The sequence below is a fragment of the Suillus clintonianus genome, assembly GCF_016758775.1.
Source record: "Suillus clintonianus strain FC179 chromosome Unknown DEU56scaffold_6, whole genome shotgun sequence".
Taxonomy (NCBI): Eukaryota; Fungi; Basidiomycota; class Agaricomycetes; order Boletales; family Suillaceae; genus Suillus; species Suillus clintonianus.
The window spans coordinates 473931-491779 of NW_024539230.1; the positions used below are offsets into that span (position 1 = coordinate 473931).

At 48.8% G+C, this 17849-nt stretch overlaps 3 protein-coding genes across 3 annotated transcripts; all 3 read right to left on the reverse strand.

The window, feature by feature from the left end:
• Positions 1-9574: 9574 nt before the first annotated feature.
• Positions 9575-11356, reverse strand: DEU56DRAFT_478696 (laccase 1 CVT; the record flags this gene model as incomplete). The annotated part of the gene is made up of 7 exons (XM_041346416.1): positions 10794-11356; positions 10684-10735; positions 10564-10632; positions 10356-10516; positions 10225-10298; positions 10148-10175; positions 9575-10096 (listed from the first exon to the last, which is right to left on the reverse strand). Coding segments are annotated over exons 1-7 (1073 nt in total), but the record flags the coding sequence as incomplete, so codon positions are not given.
• A 1762-nt stretch (positions 11357-13118) lies between these two features.
• Positions 13119-15688, reverse strand: DEU56DRAFT_478721 (laccase). Its single transcript, XM_041346417.1, has 13 exons — positions 15547-15688; positions 15309-15492; positions 15199-15250; positions 15078-15146; positions 14860-15020; positions 14732-14805; positions 14653-14680; positions 13872-14601; positions 13792-13812; positions 13591-13739; positions 13510-13533; positions 13394-13458; positions 13119-13340 (listed from the first exon to the last, which is right to left on the reverse strand). Exons 2-13 carry the CDS (start codon positions 15473-15475, stop codon positions 13204-13206), a joined length of 1677 nt encoding a protein of 558 aa, XP_041213783.1. The 5' UTR covers positions 15476-15492; positions 15547-15688; the 3' UTR covers positions 13119-13203.
• A 666-nt stretch (positions 15689-16354) lies between these two features.
• On the reverse strand, positions 16355-17650 carry DEU56DRAFT_478743 (uncharacterized protein). The gene has a single exon (XM_041346418.1). The coding sequence runs from the start codon at positions 17571-17573 to the stop codon at positions 16500-16502; it is 1074 nt and encodes a 357-aa protein (XP_041213784.1). The 5' UTR covers positions 17574-17650; the 3' UTR covers positions 16355-16499.
• Between the last annotated feature and the right edge of the window lie 199 nt (positions 17651-17849).

The window sequence follows — 17849 nt, forward strand, 5'->3', positions numbered from 1 at the left end:
CGCTAATCAAGGATAGTGCAAGGGAAATTTTGAGCAGGTGGATGTTCAACTGATCACTTGCCCCGTTATTTATGCAGACGTACATTTCTACATGCCGTGCCCCACCGAAATCCAATCAGCCATAGAGTTCCGAGGAGCTAATCATAGTCAATTAATCCCGAGTCAGACAATTCGAGACCACCATTGGATACTCCAGGTCCCTAGCTGTAGATGTTCCTGGAAGTTCAGCCTACTCGAATAAGTGTGCATGGCATGCCCGCTACTGGATGCGTCCCCTGCGGTCCCCTTGATCTGATTGATGTTGCTCATATGGCCAACTACCCTTATTTCCAGAGTGGGTAACAACGTAGTGTGTTTGCGAAAGCTGCACTTGACAACATATTACAATGTCTTAATCGGTGCAATCCCGTCGAACGTTTTCAAATGCGTGGGCCACTGACTTCCGCTGATTCAGAATTTGTCTTTATCCCACACTGCCAAATCATCGAAGTGCTAGTATTGCGCAAAGCTCAACACTGTGCTGTCATATATGTGTGTGAGGTCAGCTTGTGCAGGCAAATAACATGGCACTGACAGACTTGGGTAACATCAGTCGAAATCTTCGTTGTTCAAGAACAGATATCAACCTATGGGTCAACCAGGCTGAGTCCAGCCCTAGCTGCGCCTCTGGAGACCGATTATTGAGAATCACCATTGAACAGCGTCACACGAATAGGGAAATTAGTCACTTCTAAAGAGTCTCGTTGATGTCGCGCTGGCACGAATTAATTGTACGGAGGCTTAGCGGAGGCCGGCGGTATTGAATTTCCCCGCCTTCCTTTAAGCGACATTCGGATCTTCAAATTTCGAAAATTTCGACGGACTATCAACTTACCTTTTCCTTATGATGTTACAGCTTGCTATCTCTATTTCCACATGAGTGGTGCATCCCGAAAATGCGGACATGGGCGCCCTAAGGGAACGGTCGACAAGGATGGTGCGGCAGGACTCGTTGGCGCGAGGTTCGGAGTCGCCTAAAAAGTGAAAGTCCGCTGGCGTTGGCGGAATAAGTCAGGTGAATCATGACTCTTCTACTTAACGCTGGCAGACAAACAAGGTGCTAAGAATCACTGAGTAGTTCCCAGTGCCTTACTCTATTCTTTTGAGCGGTACACGTGAGACATTGCTAGCAAGCGCTCAAGTATGTATGTGCTTTTATACTGTTCTAAAATTATCTGACAGACTGGAATCACGTAGACTCGTACCGCTCACGCGGTGCTACTTCCAGCAACAACAGTGGTGTACGTCCTAATCAGCTCACCCCGAGTTTCGGAAATACTGCAACTTTGACCGAGTAAATGTGCCATCATCAATTGCCAATCACTGATCCGCACTCGCCATTGAAAGCGGCTCTGCCTATCCCGCCTCACTCGATCACTGTCAAACCACCCTGGCATCACGATGTCGATGATCACCCGCCGTCAACAAGTACCTCCAAAACGACCATTCACAATTCAGTAAGTTTTGTTTCCTACTGATTAATCTCCTTGAAAATCTCAGCCGAGAACGATGATGAAACCAATGGGTATTGGACCGGCCAGACCTGCAGTCTCGTAGAGATGTGCACAACAACGTAGATGTCTGAGCTGCCTCGTGTCTACCAACTGTCCTTGTCTACCTAGACCCCCGAACCTCCTCTCACCTCTGGCACCCTATCCCGTGACTCTATCTCCCCTGGCTCAGTCCCTACGGGACATCCCGTTACATATGCCCCCCCCCCGAAGTGCGCGCCTCCGGGGGCGTATCCACGGCTACTCTGTCCGAGTCCTCGCTGTCTATGTTTTCCTCCTCGTCACCTCCTAATTCTTCTTCTAGTTCTATTCCTTCATCTGCTTCTTGATCTGGTAAGTCATCTCCGTTGATGTCGTCTCCGAGTATAGCTTGCATAGATGCGAGTATTGTACCGTCTCGCGGAATAAAACGGCGAAGTCTTCGAGCGTGAAATAGTCCTTGGAGAGGGAACCCTTCTAGGGTTGTGAGAGTGTAGGAGTTCCCTATTCTGGAGACGATACGTCTCGGGGCGGACCATCGTGGTAGTAGCTTCCTTGATGATGCCATAGTCATATCTAATGAATTAGCGTAGACTTGTACTAATTGATCCGTTTCGAAAATGACTTCACCTGCGTTCGACTTAAGAACTCGCTTGTCAAATGTGGCTTTCCGTTTCGTTGCGTGCGCTGTGGCATGATCTGCGCCGTCTAACCGTTGCTGATCCACGTATGCCATGTGCACATCAACTTCTGTGGTCGACGGATTCTCGCCTGCGATGGTTGACGGTGTGGGTATGGTGTTAACGACTAGGCCGAGGAGAAGTTCCTTGGGGGAGAATTGGAAGGCTGGTATGATGCGTTCGTTTAGTTGACGTATCGCGGTATCGAACTGATCTGGCCACGATCTGGGTAAGTCTTCTATCCTCGCGTTGTCGTACTCATCCTCCCCTAGTCCTGGGCTACATAGCCTCTTCAGTCGTCCCAGTAGTTTCCCATTCGCATTCTCAACGAGTCCGTTGACCCATGGCGAATACGCCGCTACCACTTGGTGCTTGGTATCCTGCGCTGCGCACCATGCGCGTACATCGCCGTTGTCGAAGTGGGACCCCCCGTCGGTCATGAACGTGTCGGGTGCGCGGAACGTGTGTCTGACGGCTTGAAGTCCATCGACAGTCGTTTTCGCCGTACCGTGCACCTTGAGTTTGAAACCCCAGACGAATTGCGAATAAGTGTCGAGTAGGAGTAAAACGTTGTGGAATCCGTTCTTTCCTTTGGGAAGGGAAAGATAATCGGCTACAATGAGTTCGAATGGATGGCGGCGTGTTATAGGATACATTAGTGCGTGTAGCTGTGAGGATCCGAAGTTCTTGCATTGAGGACATTCGATTAGGGCCTTCACTATGGAGCGATCTAGCTTAGGGCTGCAAATGCGATCTAACAGCTTGAGCTTCGTTAGATCGCGTCCCCAATGTCCATTATCTGCGTGTTCTTGTCGAGCGAGCTCTGTCGCCTCTTGCTGGGAGACGCATTCCAGCCGCGACCGTGCTCTAGTGGTCCTTCCATCTGCTATCCTCCACAGTCGTCCCTCCTCAATAATATATCCCAGCGCTCTATGCCGCGCTCTCCGACGATCCCGTTCCGGTTTGGCGCCATCCAGATTATTCAACGCGTCGATAACTTCTAGGAACAACGGTTCTTCTTGAAACCGTGTTCGTAGTTCTGAAATGGTAGAGTCAGTAACGTCAACGTGAAGTAAGTCGTTAACTATTCCATGTGCGACCTCCCAATCCTCGCTCACGGAATAGGCACTTCCATCCCCATCTACTCGTGGTCGTCCCGATGCTCGACGACTCAGTGCATCCGCGGCTGTATTCGAGCTGCCTGGTCGATGGCGTACGTCCACGATATGGTACGCCAGGATCCCGTCTCTCCATCGTGCGTGCACTAACGAAAGCTTCTCGCTGATCAGCGTGTCTCTCAACGCGATGCAATCAGTCTCCACTTCTACCGGAAAGCCCCAAATCGTACCACCGAAGTGGTCAAACGCGAATTTGAGGGCTGCAAATTCTAGTAAGTACGGCTTATACCTTTCTTCTGCTGGAGATGTGCGCTTCAATGCGAAGCCCACTGGATGGACCTTGGTTCTCGTCTCCCCCGATTCGAGCCGTGTCGTGAACCGTTGGGATAAAACGGCCCCAAATCCATCCTTGCAGCCGTCGCTGGTAACGATAAATGGTGAGCCGTCAAACTTCGGAGCTCGTAGAACAGGCTCTGATACTAGGATTTGCTTGAGTCGTAGGAAGGCACGCGTGTGCCTCGGTTCCCAGTATCGTGCCAGGTTGTACTCCCTTAGATATTGTCTGTACTTCCTCTTACCTGCCTTAGCGCTATGTGGTGGACGGTCTAGATTTCGTTGAAGGTCAGTGAGGGGCGCCGCTATGCGCGCATAATCTTTGATGAGGGATCTGAAGTAGCCCGTCAGGCCTAAGAACCTCATTAGTTCCAGCAGGTTGCTGGGCGCTGGCCATTCAGCTACCGCTGTGATTTTGGCTAGGTCCGGCTTGATTCCTTCCCTCCCTACTCTCAATCCTCCAAAGACAGCCTCTTGCATGAAAAGCTGTGTCTTCGATGGCGAGATCGACAAACCTAATTCGCGGCATCTGTAAAAGAAAATACGAAGTCTGCCTAGCAGCTCCTCGAACACGTCACCCGACATAGCTCCGTCGTCCACGTAAAGCTCGAACAAGAGCTTCGCCAGTATGTCATGTAGTGCCATCGCCGTAAGATCACTGAAACAGGAGGGCGCACCTTGAACGCCCATTGGCATGCGCTTGTAGGTCTCGTATCCCCTGCCTTCTGTATAGAAACATAAGTACGGCTGACTGCTCTCTTCTACCGGGATGGCGTAGAACCCAGATGCGAAGTCAAGAACACAGATGTATTCGTGCCCCGCGAGCCTCTGTTGCTTTGCCGCTATATCACCTTGTGGAGTCGGCGCTACGTTTGATACTTTGTTGACCTCTATGAAGTTTTGACAGATACGCCATTTGACCTTGGCAAGGTCAATTGGCTCTGTGGGACGCGCATTTCCTAAGTTTGGTTCATAATTAGAATCCGGCGGCTCACCGAGGTCGACACATTGTTGATTAACAATGTGTCGTATTTCTTCTAGTGAGAGACTGGTACTCGAGTGCGTCTTCTGTACTAGTACTGTTGATGCGACTGCCTTCACTTCGTCAGATGGGATAAACCGTGTGATTCCCGCTTTCCGCATCTCGTCCAATACCGGAAAGAGGTATTCTCGTTGTGCCGGCGTCAGCGGTCTTTGATGAATCTTCTTAGAGAATGTCGTGCCCTCTGGTATTGCTAAGCGAAACTTGATGAAGTCGACTGGCTTGACTTCTCGAACGGATAACACAAAGCAATCAGCAAACTCAATAACTAAGTCACGCGCCTTCTGTCTCTGGTCTGCTTGAAGTTGCGGTCCATATCGGACTGCATTGGCGATTGCTTCCACTCTCGGTGCGTAGAACGGTCCTTGTTCGGTTAGTCTTGTGAAAACATCATCCTCTTTAGTTGGTAAAGAGAATTCTGGTACTTCACCTAACAAAGGTTTTTCTGTCTCGTTGTCGACGTAGAGAACGTTCGCTTGGTGCTTTTCATCCGTTTGAGCGTCGGTTCGGTGCGTTGTGTCCTTCGACACGTTATCTTGAGGCGCGAATGTTGAGCGTGACGGAAAACTGACAGCTGTTGGTAAGCATGGTACTGGAAGAGGACGAAAGGCTGAAAAATTGGAGATACAATGTTGTGTGGACTTGAGCGGTAAAATAATTGAGTCCGTGCCATATTCTTGTGTGGCGTTTACTTGTTCTAATATTGGCTTCCCTAGTAGCATTCTCCACGATCCCCCGCTAGGAAACACTTCGAACGATGTTTCCATGCTGGTAGGTCCCCATGAGACGATCCCCGTCCAGATGCCCATTGATGATACTAATGACCCATCAGCCATGCGTAACGTTCTCGATGATGGACTTAGCGGAGAGAGTCGCCTTGCGATGCGTTGGTATGCTGCCGCATCTATTGCATTGATCATGGCTCCGTTGTCGCCGGTGGCCAGAAAACGGACTTTCTCCCCGCGTGGTCCTTGTAACGCTGGTACTGTTATGAACGGGTTGCTCGTTCGAGCTCTAATAGGTTTGCCGTGATCATCCACCACATAGACATCAGTAATAGAATTGCTCAACGAAGGAGAAGGTACAACCGGTGACGTTGGTGTCTCGTCGTTTGAGATAGTAGAGGAATGTTGAGACGGCATAGGTGTTGTGTATGTATTATGTACTGTATTTGTCGTGTCTATGGTATGATTCTGAGTTGTCAGTGAAAGGTCCGACATGAGAGAGGTAATAGGAATGTTAGTTTGACGGCGCTCTATAGGGACTACTGCTGGTCCGCCGGGTGCGGCAGCCCCATGTAGTTTTCCGAACTCCAGGTATGTCCCATCTCTTGAGTGTTCCATGCTTCCTGCGTTTCTTCCCAGCCACCATACGGATCTTCGTACTGTGCTACGGCGTAGACAGGTGTTGCTGCTGTCATCCCGTACGGACTGTAGTGTTGGTGGCTGTTGGGTATGACGTACTGCACTGGTGTTGCTGCGTACGTGTAGCGCGATGCGAGTGGTGATAGGCGTCGAAACATGTTGGTTACGGTTTGTCTCCATCGTGCTTCCAACGGGCGGATTGGCACCTCCACTAGACACTGGCTGCTAATGTGCGCTGGGTCTGTCATCATTCCGCAATTATAGCATTCTCCCGAGCCACATGGTGTTGTGCCAGGCCTTAGTGGGTATGGGCGATCGAGCATTGGTATTGCGTCTGGGCCGTGCAGTTGGTGCCATTGTATGATGTCCGTCTCGTATTGCCTTACTCCTGCTTCAGTGTTTGGCCGTTGCACTACCGTCGCTAGCCTGTCCATGATCAAGGCTCGTGTAAGCGGTGGCCGTGCTATGGGTGTACCTCGTGCTGCTGGGTAGTTTCCTCTAGTAAGGATTGGCGCTGGGATGGGAGCTTGCATCAATGTTGGTCCTGTGCTAAGATTGGTTGTAGTTGGTGGTCTTAGCGCTGCTCGATATGCCGGTGAAGCTGTACGATTGGCGTTGCTTGGAGGGGAATTGGTGGTATAAGACGATGCGCTCTGGGCTTTAAGGCGTGCAATATCTGTATCTCGTGCCCTATTCTTCTCCAAGTCCTCACGTCCTCGTTCAATCTTGATGCTAGAGACGCTTTGTATGTCTTGAACGAATTCGTCCCATGTGGAGTAACTGCAAGTAAGGTGGTCCTTGAGAAGGTTTGGAATGTTCTCAAGGGCATATTCCACTAGAACGGCATCAACATCCCCCATTCCCATTGCGAGTCGCGAGACTTTCGTAGCCCATGTGACGTGTGCGTAATTCCCTGTACGCCCGTCTGGCAACCATATGCCTATTTCCTCTTCCTTCAGCACTTGCGCTTTGATTCTTTCTTTCTGTTGCGCACGTGTCAGCTTGGGCGGTTTGGGTGGTGGCCACCGTTTGAAGAAGGCTGCTTTGAGGCTTTGGAACGTCGCTAGTTGGGACGAGGTAAGAGCTTGGAACCACTCGTCTGCTAATTGCCCTGGCGCTAATTGCATGCCTAACCTCAGTATGCGTTCTGAGTCTCCCCAGCTGACTGGGAGCGAAAGTTCGAATTGCGCGAACCATGCCGACGGTTCTTCCTTCTCACCATAGTCGCCGTAAAACAGTGGGATTGCTCGAGGGTTGTCTGTTGCCATGTTTGTGACTGCGATAGGATTGATTATTGGAGCGGTGGTGGTGTTGGTCTGGGGAACGGTTCTGTGTATAGTCACTGGTACTATCCTGGGTTTTATCGGCTGGGAGATGACTGGCGCCTGTGTAGGCCAGAAATGAAGCGGTGATTCTATCTTCAGGAGAGTTGGTATAGCTGGCGTGTTTGGTTTGGTCGGGGTCAATGATGACTCTGATGAATCTGGGGAGTCGCTGTTCTGTCTTGGCGTGAAAAACGCTGGACGTAACAACACGTCTACGTCTGAGCCCGTCGTATACGAGCTTTGAGAAGGATGTTGTTCGATGTATGTGGGTACGGAAAAGTTGCGTCGACGTGCTGGCGTATTCGTTGGGTCGTTTGATACTGAAGGAAATAGAGGAGAAGTAGGAGAGTGACGTGTGCAACTCGACAGTGTTTCTCGTCGTTGTCCTTGTCCTTGTCGTATCTGTGCAATGTCTCCCAACAGAATTTGTCCTGAACTCGTAATACGCTGCCTGTGTCCTAGGGATTTCCTCCCGCTCTCATCACCAGATGGACCGGCCAGACCTGCAGTCTCGTAGAGATGTGCACAACAACGTAGATGTCTGAGCTGCCTCGTGTCTACCAACTGTCCTTGTCTACCTAGACCCCCGAACCTCCTCTCACCTCTGGCACCCTATCCCGTGACTCTATCTCCCCTGGCTCAGTCCCTACGGGACATCCCGTTACAGTATGGGTCAGACCCACCCATGCTCCAACAGCGAAGATAGGTGGTGCTGTGTTAGGGTTAAGCGTTAAGCGGTAGCCAAACTTATTGTCAGATGTATCAGATCCTTACGGGAATTGCGAGAATGAATTTACCTAGCAGGCTAGCACAGTGGTTGACGCACTACATAGATTGCTAGCTTTTACGCTTTTACAAGGATATTTGGTCCCATCAGGAATAGAAGCTGTTAGTACATAGCACCAACAACTGCTCCTGTGGGGTAGCAAATACGTATTAGGGACTGGTGGAATTGCTGGAGCTGTGATTTGAATGCAATCATCAATCGAAGTTGCTTGTTGGAGTCGGGAATTCCGACTTCCGACTGGACGGGCGAATGCTCGGAAGGCACTATTGTCTGGATGTACATGTGCAAGTTCCGTCTGGCTGTCTGGTAGCCAGCTAGCGTGCACCACTTCCGAGCAGTGTCTGATCAGAACATATATAGAAGTCGGTCCGTCCATCCTCCATTCGTTTTCCGTCACTCGGGTTCACGTGAACAAAATCCATGAGACAAAGCGCGTATCGCGACGTGATTGTATATGCATAATGTAGTACGACGGATGTGTCATAATATATTCGAATTCGATTACGACAGTACATACTACGAGGGAAACAGTGCTGTGGTGATATTTTGCCCCAACGAGACGGCGAGATTTTCTGCTTCTTGATACGAATTCTCTGCTCCAATCTGGGATGGGGTTAACGAGTCGAATGTTGGGCAAAGATTTGTCCATGTGTCTGCGTCCACCATCAGTTCAATCAGAAGGGAAGATAGGAAATCAAACAGGTACTGGGTAGGGGGCCCAGATACTTTTGAGTATCCGAGGGACTTTCGACCATAACTACGGCGAACCCACTGGTGAAGTACGTCAAGTTACGGTTAAGTTTCAAAACGCTCGAGGTACGCACTCCTCAAGATGCCAGTCGATGTGGCTAGGTAAACAACAAGATCAGTGCTAGTACTAGATTGATAAACGTCGTACTTACCAATGCAGGAGCCATGGGCCGGAGTTATCGGTGACCCACCTAACCACCATTTGTTGGTCTTGATTCCCGATAGATGATGTATCCCTGCGCACGGGATTGACGTAGTTGAAAGTGCTGTTGCCAGTGCTCTGCACAACATCATAATGATGCTACAATGTACAATGAGTAATATGGGGTGGAGTTGTACCCAGAATCACTCACACCGTGAAGATGAATTGGGTGCTAGTATGAGATCGAATAGATTGAGATATATGTATCACGGGGTTCGAATGAGCATGGAACTTACAGGACCGTAGTATTCACCATTTATCATCGTCAGTTCGACGACCTTGTTAGGCTCTAAAACATAAACACTTCCTTCTGGAAGGAGAGTGGTTGCATCTTGTGCACCGCTGAGGATTTGGAGCAGCATGGTCACCGAGGGAGGCTTGAATGCAAAGCCGTTGACGTAAAACATTCCACCTGTTGAGGTGACAAGCATCATCAGATTGATGTCCGCATTCCCATATCCCGGAACACCAGGTGCACCGGGATTGATGAGCGCATGCAAGTTGCCCTCAAAAAGCGGCAGGGTACTTGTAGTTTGGTTCGTAGTTGGCTCTGTGGCAGGTGCACCCTGGTATCGCAAGATGGCCATGTTCTGGCCATCGTCGAAAGTCGAGCCCGTAGTGCTTGAAAGCGCTCGTAACCAGTAATTGCCGACTGGCTGAGTCGCATTGAGCACGACAGAATATCGCTGTCCGGCAAGTACCTGAATCGAGTCCACGAGGAGGGGCTCCGTCAGGTGACCATCCACTTCGATGACCGTCATGTCATGGCCATCGATGGAGAACATAAAATTGGGAAAGCAAGACATTCCTATGATGCGTAGGCGATATCGTTTACCGTACTCAACATTGACCACCGCCAGTTCGGTATCAGTGGGGCCCCCCGCGTATCGACCGAGACCGTTGATGAGGGTTGAATTACTAGTGACAGTGACGAAATGGTTCAAAACGGGGGCGACCGCATGGTTCCTATGTTAAATAGTGAGTTGAATGTAGGTCACAGATAGTTCCGAGACGTACCAGTCAGCGAGGGTGATGACAGTGGTCTCTGCGAATGATTTAAGCGAATATTCATGGTCATGGAATGATCAACGTACCATCGTCAACGTCGTATAAGTAGGACAGGGGGTCTTCGGGATCATAGATGATCAAGGCCCCACGCAAGCCATCACTAAACCATTTCAAGTCAAATTTTGCGCAAGTTAAAAGAAATCTGGGATCAACAAACCACTGTTGTGTCGAGTAATGACTGTGATACCAGTATGTCCCCGCCTGGCCCTGAGCATCGAAGGAGTACAGAAATGAGTCGTTTTGCGCAATGGGGCATTGAGTAACGAACGCGACTCCATCCACATAGTTAGTCCTGTTCTGAGAGATTCCATGCCAGTGCTACAGCGTGGGGTAAGTTTGACATAACACGAGTACTGAACACACACTATACTGGTGCCTTTGAACGCTGAATCGTCAGTGAGTTGGTTCACAACGTTGATCGCGAATTTGTCACCCTTTAACCATCGTCAGTTCCTGATGGCTAGACGAAACGGGCATCAAAGCACCTTCTGGGCTGCGATGATTGGACCCGGAGACGTTCCTCCAGCGACAGTTGCACTATAACAACGATTTAAATTGCAAAACAACAGAATACAAAACCACAAGACAAACTCACGAACGCACGAACCCGTCTGGAGCTATGACTTTATTGGAAATTATTAGGTCAGTTGTAGGGCCCAGCGTATTCGAGCGAGGGTTGAGTGGATAGGAATGGGATCGCGAGATGATGGATGCCGCATGTGCTAGCTGCAACAATGGAAGAAGAAAGCTCAGGAAGAGCATCACGAATCAAGAATAGTGCAAGGGCGATTTTGAGCAGGTGGATGTTCAATCGATCACTTGCCCCGTTATTTATGTAGACGTACATTTCGACGTTGCACAACATACATGACGTGTTTAACCGAAATCCAATCAACCGTAGAGTTCCGTAGAGCTAAACCTAGTTAATAAATCCCGAGCCAGACAATCCAGGACCACCATAGGATACTCCGGGTCCCTAGCTGTAGATGCCCTTGGAAGTAAGCCTACTCCAATAACTGTTCATGGCATGCCCACCACTGAAATCGTCCTGTGAGGTCCCCTTGATCTGTTTGATCTTGCTGCTCTGGCTAACTACGCTGATTTCCCGAATGGGCAACAATGTGGCAAGTTGAGGGAGCTGTATTTGATAACATGCTACAATGAATGTACCAGGAGCAACCCCGTCGGTCGTTTCCAAACGCGTGGGTCGTTGACTTCCGCTGATCGTAAAGTTTCGTGATCTGTCGTTATTATCTCACTACCGGATCATCAAAGTGCTTTATACACCACTCAACACTGTGCTGTCATATATGTGGGAGGTCAGCTACTGCAGACTACTAACATGCTACTCACAGACCGGGGTGAATTCAGTTGAAATCTTCTTTATTTAATGGATTTGAGTCAAATGAAGAGTGCATTCGTAATTCAGGCTGAGTTCAGCCCTATCTACGCACGGTGAGCCACGGGAGACTGATTATCGAGAGTTCGGCATCACATGAATTGAAATTAGTTGATTTTGAAGAGTCTCGTTGAACCTGTTGTGCTGGCGTGAATATGTTATGGAGGCTGGCGGTAAAGTCCCCAGCTTACTTTGAGTGGCAGTCGGACCGTATGTCATTAGGTGTTCCCAGCATTCGAGCCGCACTGGTCCTAACCACATTTTTGGACCTAACGTTGTCCGGCCGAACTGCCGCAATTCCTACCGGCTGTGCTTCGAAGACTCAGAGTGTTCAAATTATGACCCGGCACGACACGTCACACTACCAACACCAATCGACATCAATCTCTCGTGCTTACCTGTGCCTATTTTTCTATTTCCACATGAGTAGTGCACCCCTAAGATGTTGACATGGACGTTCGAAGGGAACGGTCAAATCACATGATATATGAATCTTCCGGCATAACACAGACGCGATTGGAACCTACAATGATAGAGTGACCACTGGTGAGTCGTGACCGCTGCGGGATGAAGCGATGCAATGAGGCCAATTGGGCTGTATTTGGACAGCGACAATTGTATAAGAAACGCTATGTGTGAATAACGAAGGCGTTACTACGAGATGGAGAACATAGAGGAAATGGCTGGTGGTGACGAATCCATAAAGTAAGGCGTTTCAACCAACTGAACCAGTGACTGAGTCGCAGATTACCTGCCACGTGCCGGAAGTTTCCGACTCATCACGGGTCCAGCCTCCACTTTTCCCGCTTATATAAGCAAAAAAACCTATGTCCGCTGAAAACACAGTGCGAGACCGAGAGTGTATTGTCTACACCACAATGTGTACAATAAGATTGACCGAGGATGTTGGTTTTCAGTGATGTTGTGTAGCGGATAGCTCGATTAGGACCTACCACATTCACACATTATTGGACAGCGGAGAGAAGAGTCGACTTTGACCACATAGCACGGTGGTCGTCAGAAAATCTCCGCCTTTGACGTTTGGTGCCGATCATCCCTTGATGAATGCACATCCGAGCCCAAGTCTGTAGAGCCATGTAGAAAGAAGATGTGTGGTCGTTGGTGTGCAAGAAATCAGTGTAAATTTCTGGGGAGGTGTTGCTGCCATTTTCTCGTTAGATGGCGCCGGCGTTGACAATGACGTTTCGACATCAATATCATCTTCTGTTAGTAGGCTATTCCTTCGGACTCCGAAGACCTGCCAGTGGGGAGTCTCAATGTCCCGCAGGCATCGAGGAACGAATTTCAATGACTCGCGAGAAAGAAAGGAACAAGAACTCAGTCTTGGGTGGAAAGCCTGCTACGACAAGTGCACATGAGGGAAGTAGAGCTACGAATTGTATCGCATCGTTCGGTATATGTATGCAGACGTGGTAGTAAGTATGCTCGTTTCAGCCTTAGTTGGAAAATCTGAGGGAAACGATCGTACGGAGAATATATATTTAGAGATGGGAACCAAAAATAGAATGGACGAAAGGCATTTTGAGAAGGGATCGTGGATGTGGGCGGGAATATCTTCGAACCTGATTGCGATAGTATTTGTACGCTATGAGGGAAATAACGCTGTTGTGATATTTTGCTCCCAGGCGACGGCGAGATTTTCTGCTTCCTGATATGAATTTTCTGCTCCAATCTGGGATGGGGTTAACGAGTCGAATGTCGGGCAAAGTTTTTTCCATGCGTCTGTTTCCACCATCAGCTCAATTAGAAGCGAAGACGGAAAATAAAACAGTTACTGGGAAGACTTTGCTGATGTTTTTTGGTCTCCGAAGGACTTTCAGCCATAACTACAGCGAAACCACTGGTAAAATACATCAATTTACACCAGACTCAAAGCGCTCGAGGTACGCACTCCTCGAGATGCCAGTCGATGTGGCTAGGTGAACAATAAGATCAGTGCTAGTATTAAACTGACAAATGTCGTTGTGCTCACCAATGCAGGAACCACGGACCGGAATTATCTGTGACCCACCTAATCACCATCTGCTGGTCTTGAGTCCCGACGGATACTACATCCCTGCGCACGGGATTGACGTAGTTGAAAGAGCTGTTACCGGCGCTCTGAACGACATCAAAGCTATGCTACAATTGACAATGAGTAATTTAGGATCGAGTAATATCCATAATCACTTACACCGTGAAGATGAATTGGATGCTAGGAAGAGATCGTGAGATCATGAGATATATGTATCATGGGGTTCGAATGTAACTTACGGGACCGTGGAGTTCACCATTTATCATCGTCAGTTCGACGACCTTGTTAGGCTCTAAAACGTAGACGGTTCCGTTTGGAAGGATATCGGTTGCATCTTGTGCGCCACTGAGGATTTGGAGCAGCACGGGCACTGAGGGAGGCTCGAATGCAACGCCGTTGGTGTAAAATATTCCATTTGTTTTGCTGACATACATCATCAAATTGATATCTGCATTTCCGTATCCCGGAATACCAGGTGCACCGGGATTGATGAGCGCATGCAAGTTGGTCTCGAGAAGCGGTATGGTACTTGTGCCTTGGGTCGTCGTCGGCTCTGCGACGGGCGCACCCTGGTATCGCAAGATGGCCATGTTCTGGCCACCGTCGAAGGTCGAGCCCCCGGTATTTGGGAGCGCTCGTATCCAATAATTGCCGACTGGCTTATTCGCGTTAAGCACAACAGAGTATCGTTGTCCAGCAAGGATCTGAAGCGAGTCCACGAGAAGGGGCTCCGTCAGCTGACCATCCGCTTCAATGACTGTCAGGTCATGGCCATCGATAGAGAAAATAAAATTGGGGTCGCAAGACATTCCTATGATGCGTAGACGGTATCTTTTGCCGTACTCAACGTTGACCACCGCAAGTTCGGTGTCAGTGGGGCCCCCTTGGTATCGACCGAGACCGTTGATGAGTGTTGAATTACCATTGACAGTGACAAAATGGCTCAATACAGGGGCAACCTCATGGTACCTGTATTAAATAGTAAGCTGGATGCAGGCCGCAAATAGTGCTGAAATGTACCAGTCAGCAAGGGTGATCACGGTGGTCTCTGTGAACGGTTTGAGTGAGCGCTTTGGTGAACATGGTCTTATCACCGTACCATCGTCAATGTCGTATAGGTGAGATAGAGGGTCTTCGGGATCGTAGATAATCAAAGCCCCGCGCAAGCCATCGCTAAACAGTGTTGGATCACATTGCAAAAGTTTCAAAGACTTTAGATCAACAAACCAATATTGTGTCGAGTAGTGGCTATGATACCAATAGGTTCCCGTCTGGTTCTGGGCCTCGAAGGAGTACAAAAACGACTCGTTTTGCGCAATGGGGCATTGAGTAACGGATACAACGCCATCCGCATAGTTAGTCCCGTTCTGATAGATTCCATGCCAGTGCTACAGAATGGGTTAAGCTTGACACAACATGAGCACTTAAATGTTAGTTGTACTCACCACACTCGTGCTTTTGAACATTGAATCATCAGTGAGTTGGTTCACAACGTTGATCACAAATTTGTCACCCTTCAAGTTATTGTTAGTTCCTGATGACTCGATCAAACGGGCAGAAAAACACCTTCTTGGCTGCGATGATTGGACCCGGAAATGTTCCTCCAACAAGAGTTGACCTGTGACAATTATTAAAAATTCCAAATAGAGATGAAGACACGAAGAGGACAAACTCACGAACGCGTGAACCCGTCTGGAGCTATGACTTTATTGGCAATTATTAGGTCGGTTTTAGGGCCCAGCGTACTCGAACGAGAGTTGAGTGGATAGGAATGAGATCGCGAGATGATGGATGCTGCATGTGCCAGATGAAGCAATAGAAGAAGGAAGCTCAAGAAGAGCATTGCGAATCAAGTACAGGCTGTACAGTAGAACGGTAATTTTCAAGTAGGTAGATATTCAACTGATCACTCACCTCGTTATTTATGTGAACCCACATCTCGACGTTGCACATTATACATGATGTATTCAACCGGGATCGAATCAGCCGAAGAGTTCCGCAGAGTTAATTCCGTGCCAGACAATCCAGGACCACCATCAGCTCCTCAAGCGTTTTCAAACGCGTGGGTCGCCGACTTCCACCGATCACAAGGATCAAGACTTGTATAACAATTTATGGTTATCTCACACTGTCCAATTATGAACGTGCTATTGCGGATAACTCAACACTGTTAGATATTATATATGTGTGATATCAGTTACTGCAGACTAGTAACATGGCACTCACAGACCCGAATGAAATTGACGGGATGTCAGCTGATGTCAGTCTGGATCGACTAATCAAGAAAAGAAGTACAATGATTTGTGGTCGTTATCTGCGCACAGCACAACATTATTTGCTGTCATGTGTGTGAGGTCAGCCACCACAAACTAATAGCCTCCAATAATAGGGCACTCACAGACGTCGTTATAAACCGGATGTTAGTTTATGGATCAACTAATCAAGCACGCGTGCTTGATCAGAGTCAGGCTGAGTCCAGCCCTAGCTGCGCAGAACCTGTCATATTTTACATCGAGCCAGCTATTGACGACCAACGCAGATCTGCGCACGGCGAGCCTTCGGAGTCTGGAGACTGATTGAGAGTTACCAGCAGCGTCATACTAGCATATTGACCATCATGTGTCTGTATTAGGTCAGCAACAAGGAGACCAAGAGCATCATATGAAGTGAAGAAGATTAAGACAACCTTGTTGCGATGGAATCAATAATGATCCTGAAGAGTCTCGACTTGTCGTGATGATGTCTGATGTTTAATTAATAGTAAAGTCAACCTGTGACTGTCGTGCTGGCGTGAATAAATTAATGATCCGGGGCTCGGAGCGCCAACATAACCCGTTTCTATGAGCTGATGTCAACAAGCAGCTGTGTCATTTCAACCTCTTATTTCTCCACTCGAGGAAGTGGCAAGCATGTTGCGCGCCAAGAAAAGACTCGTTCTCCTGGTTCGCCATCCTAGTACTTTGTAGAGGTAGCACAAATGACGCAACAAACGCTGCAGCAACATCTCCCTCATCCCAAAATACGCGGAGATACTGCCAAAGTGTTTCGTGCTCCGGAAATGCACGTACGAGCGTGAGAGCGTGTCCGATCACGGGAAGTAGATTGTCTGGGAGGCTCAGGGACCCCGTATCTTCAACAAGAAGCATGAGAATTTTAAGGTGATGAACAGCACTATAGTCGGAGATGTGAGATTCGATCCACTGCATGACGCTGGTGATTTCTTTCGGAAGGATTTCAGTGATCTCGTTTGTGGTGGTAGAATGCACCCCGGATACGAGAGCAGATTGGGTGCATATGGTGCGGTGTGTCCAGCCAAAATAGTTGCGGGGATAGAGCTCGCAAGCTCTAGTGACAAGATTTATTTCCAAAGAGAGGTCATCCGGAGGAAGGTAGAAATTTGGCGAATCCGGAGCTACGTCAATAATCGACCCTTGAGGAACGCTCGGCATTGGGTTTATGCGTCGGAGAAGCCATCGCCTATGATACCATAGCTCGCCCTGTTTGCAACAGTGCCTGCTCGAAAGAAGAGCAGCTGTGAACTTGAGTTCTTGCCCCATATTGATAAGATTCCGTTCAATGAGTCGCTTTCTAGCATTGAGCGCAGTTTGGTGAGCCGGATTCATCAAAATGAGGACAGCAGAAGAATCGATCAAGTCCTGAATCACCGAAGGTATGATATCGTTGGATGGATTTTCGAGGGCATGAAGTCCGGAAGCCTTACGTGCAGCGGCGAAGGTAGGCACGGCGAAGAGGTATGACCGACGAAGTTCTTTCTCAGGTACACCGAGGTTATTCTCCATGAACAGAAAAGGGGAACGGTATCGTTCTGCCACGTCTGGAATCCAGGTGGATGCATCGCCTGGGAGGACCTCGACAGTTGTACTAAAACGGAGGGCACGGTGGAGCACATCAGCCGCAACTTTAACAAGGTATTCTATCATGGCTCACGGAGGTCTGAGTAACAAAGAAGCAAGCGACCTGAAGCATGATGCATCTGTCATATCTGTTCGTGGGCGTTAACGTCAACGTTGTACAAACACGCTGGCATTGAAATTCTAGTAGTTGGTTACCAAATTCATCATCCACAGCATCATCGACTCTCCAGCATCTCGCAATAATCTGCACGGAAAGGACTCGGAGACTAGTGACACTTATTCCACTGCTTGGCACATGTCAGATTTCAGTCGTGGCCTCAGGTTCATCCGTCTGGCAGCTTC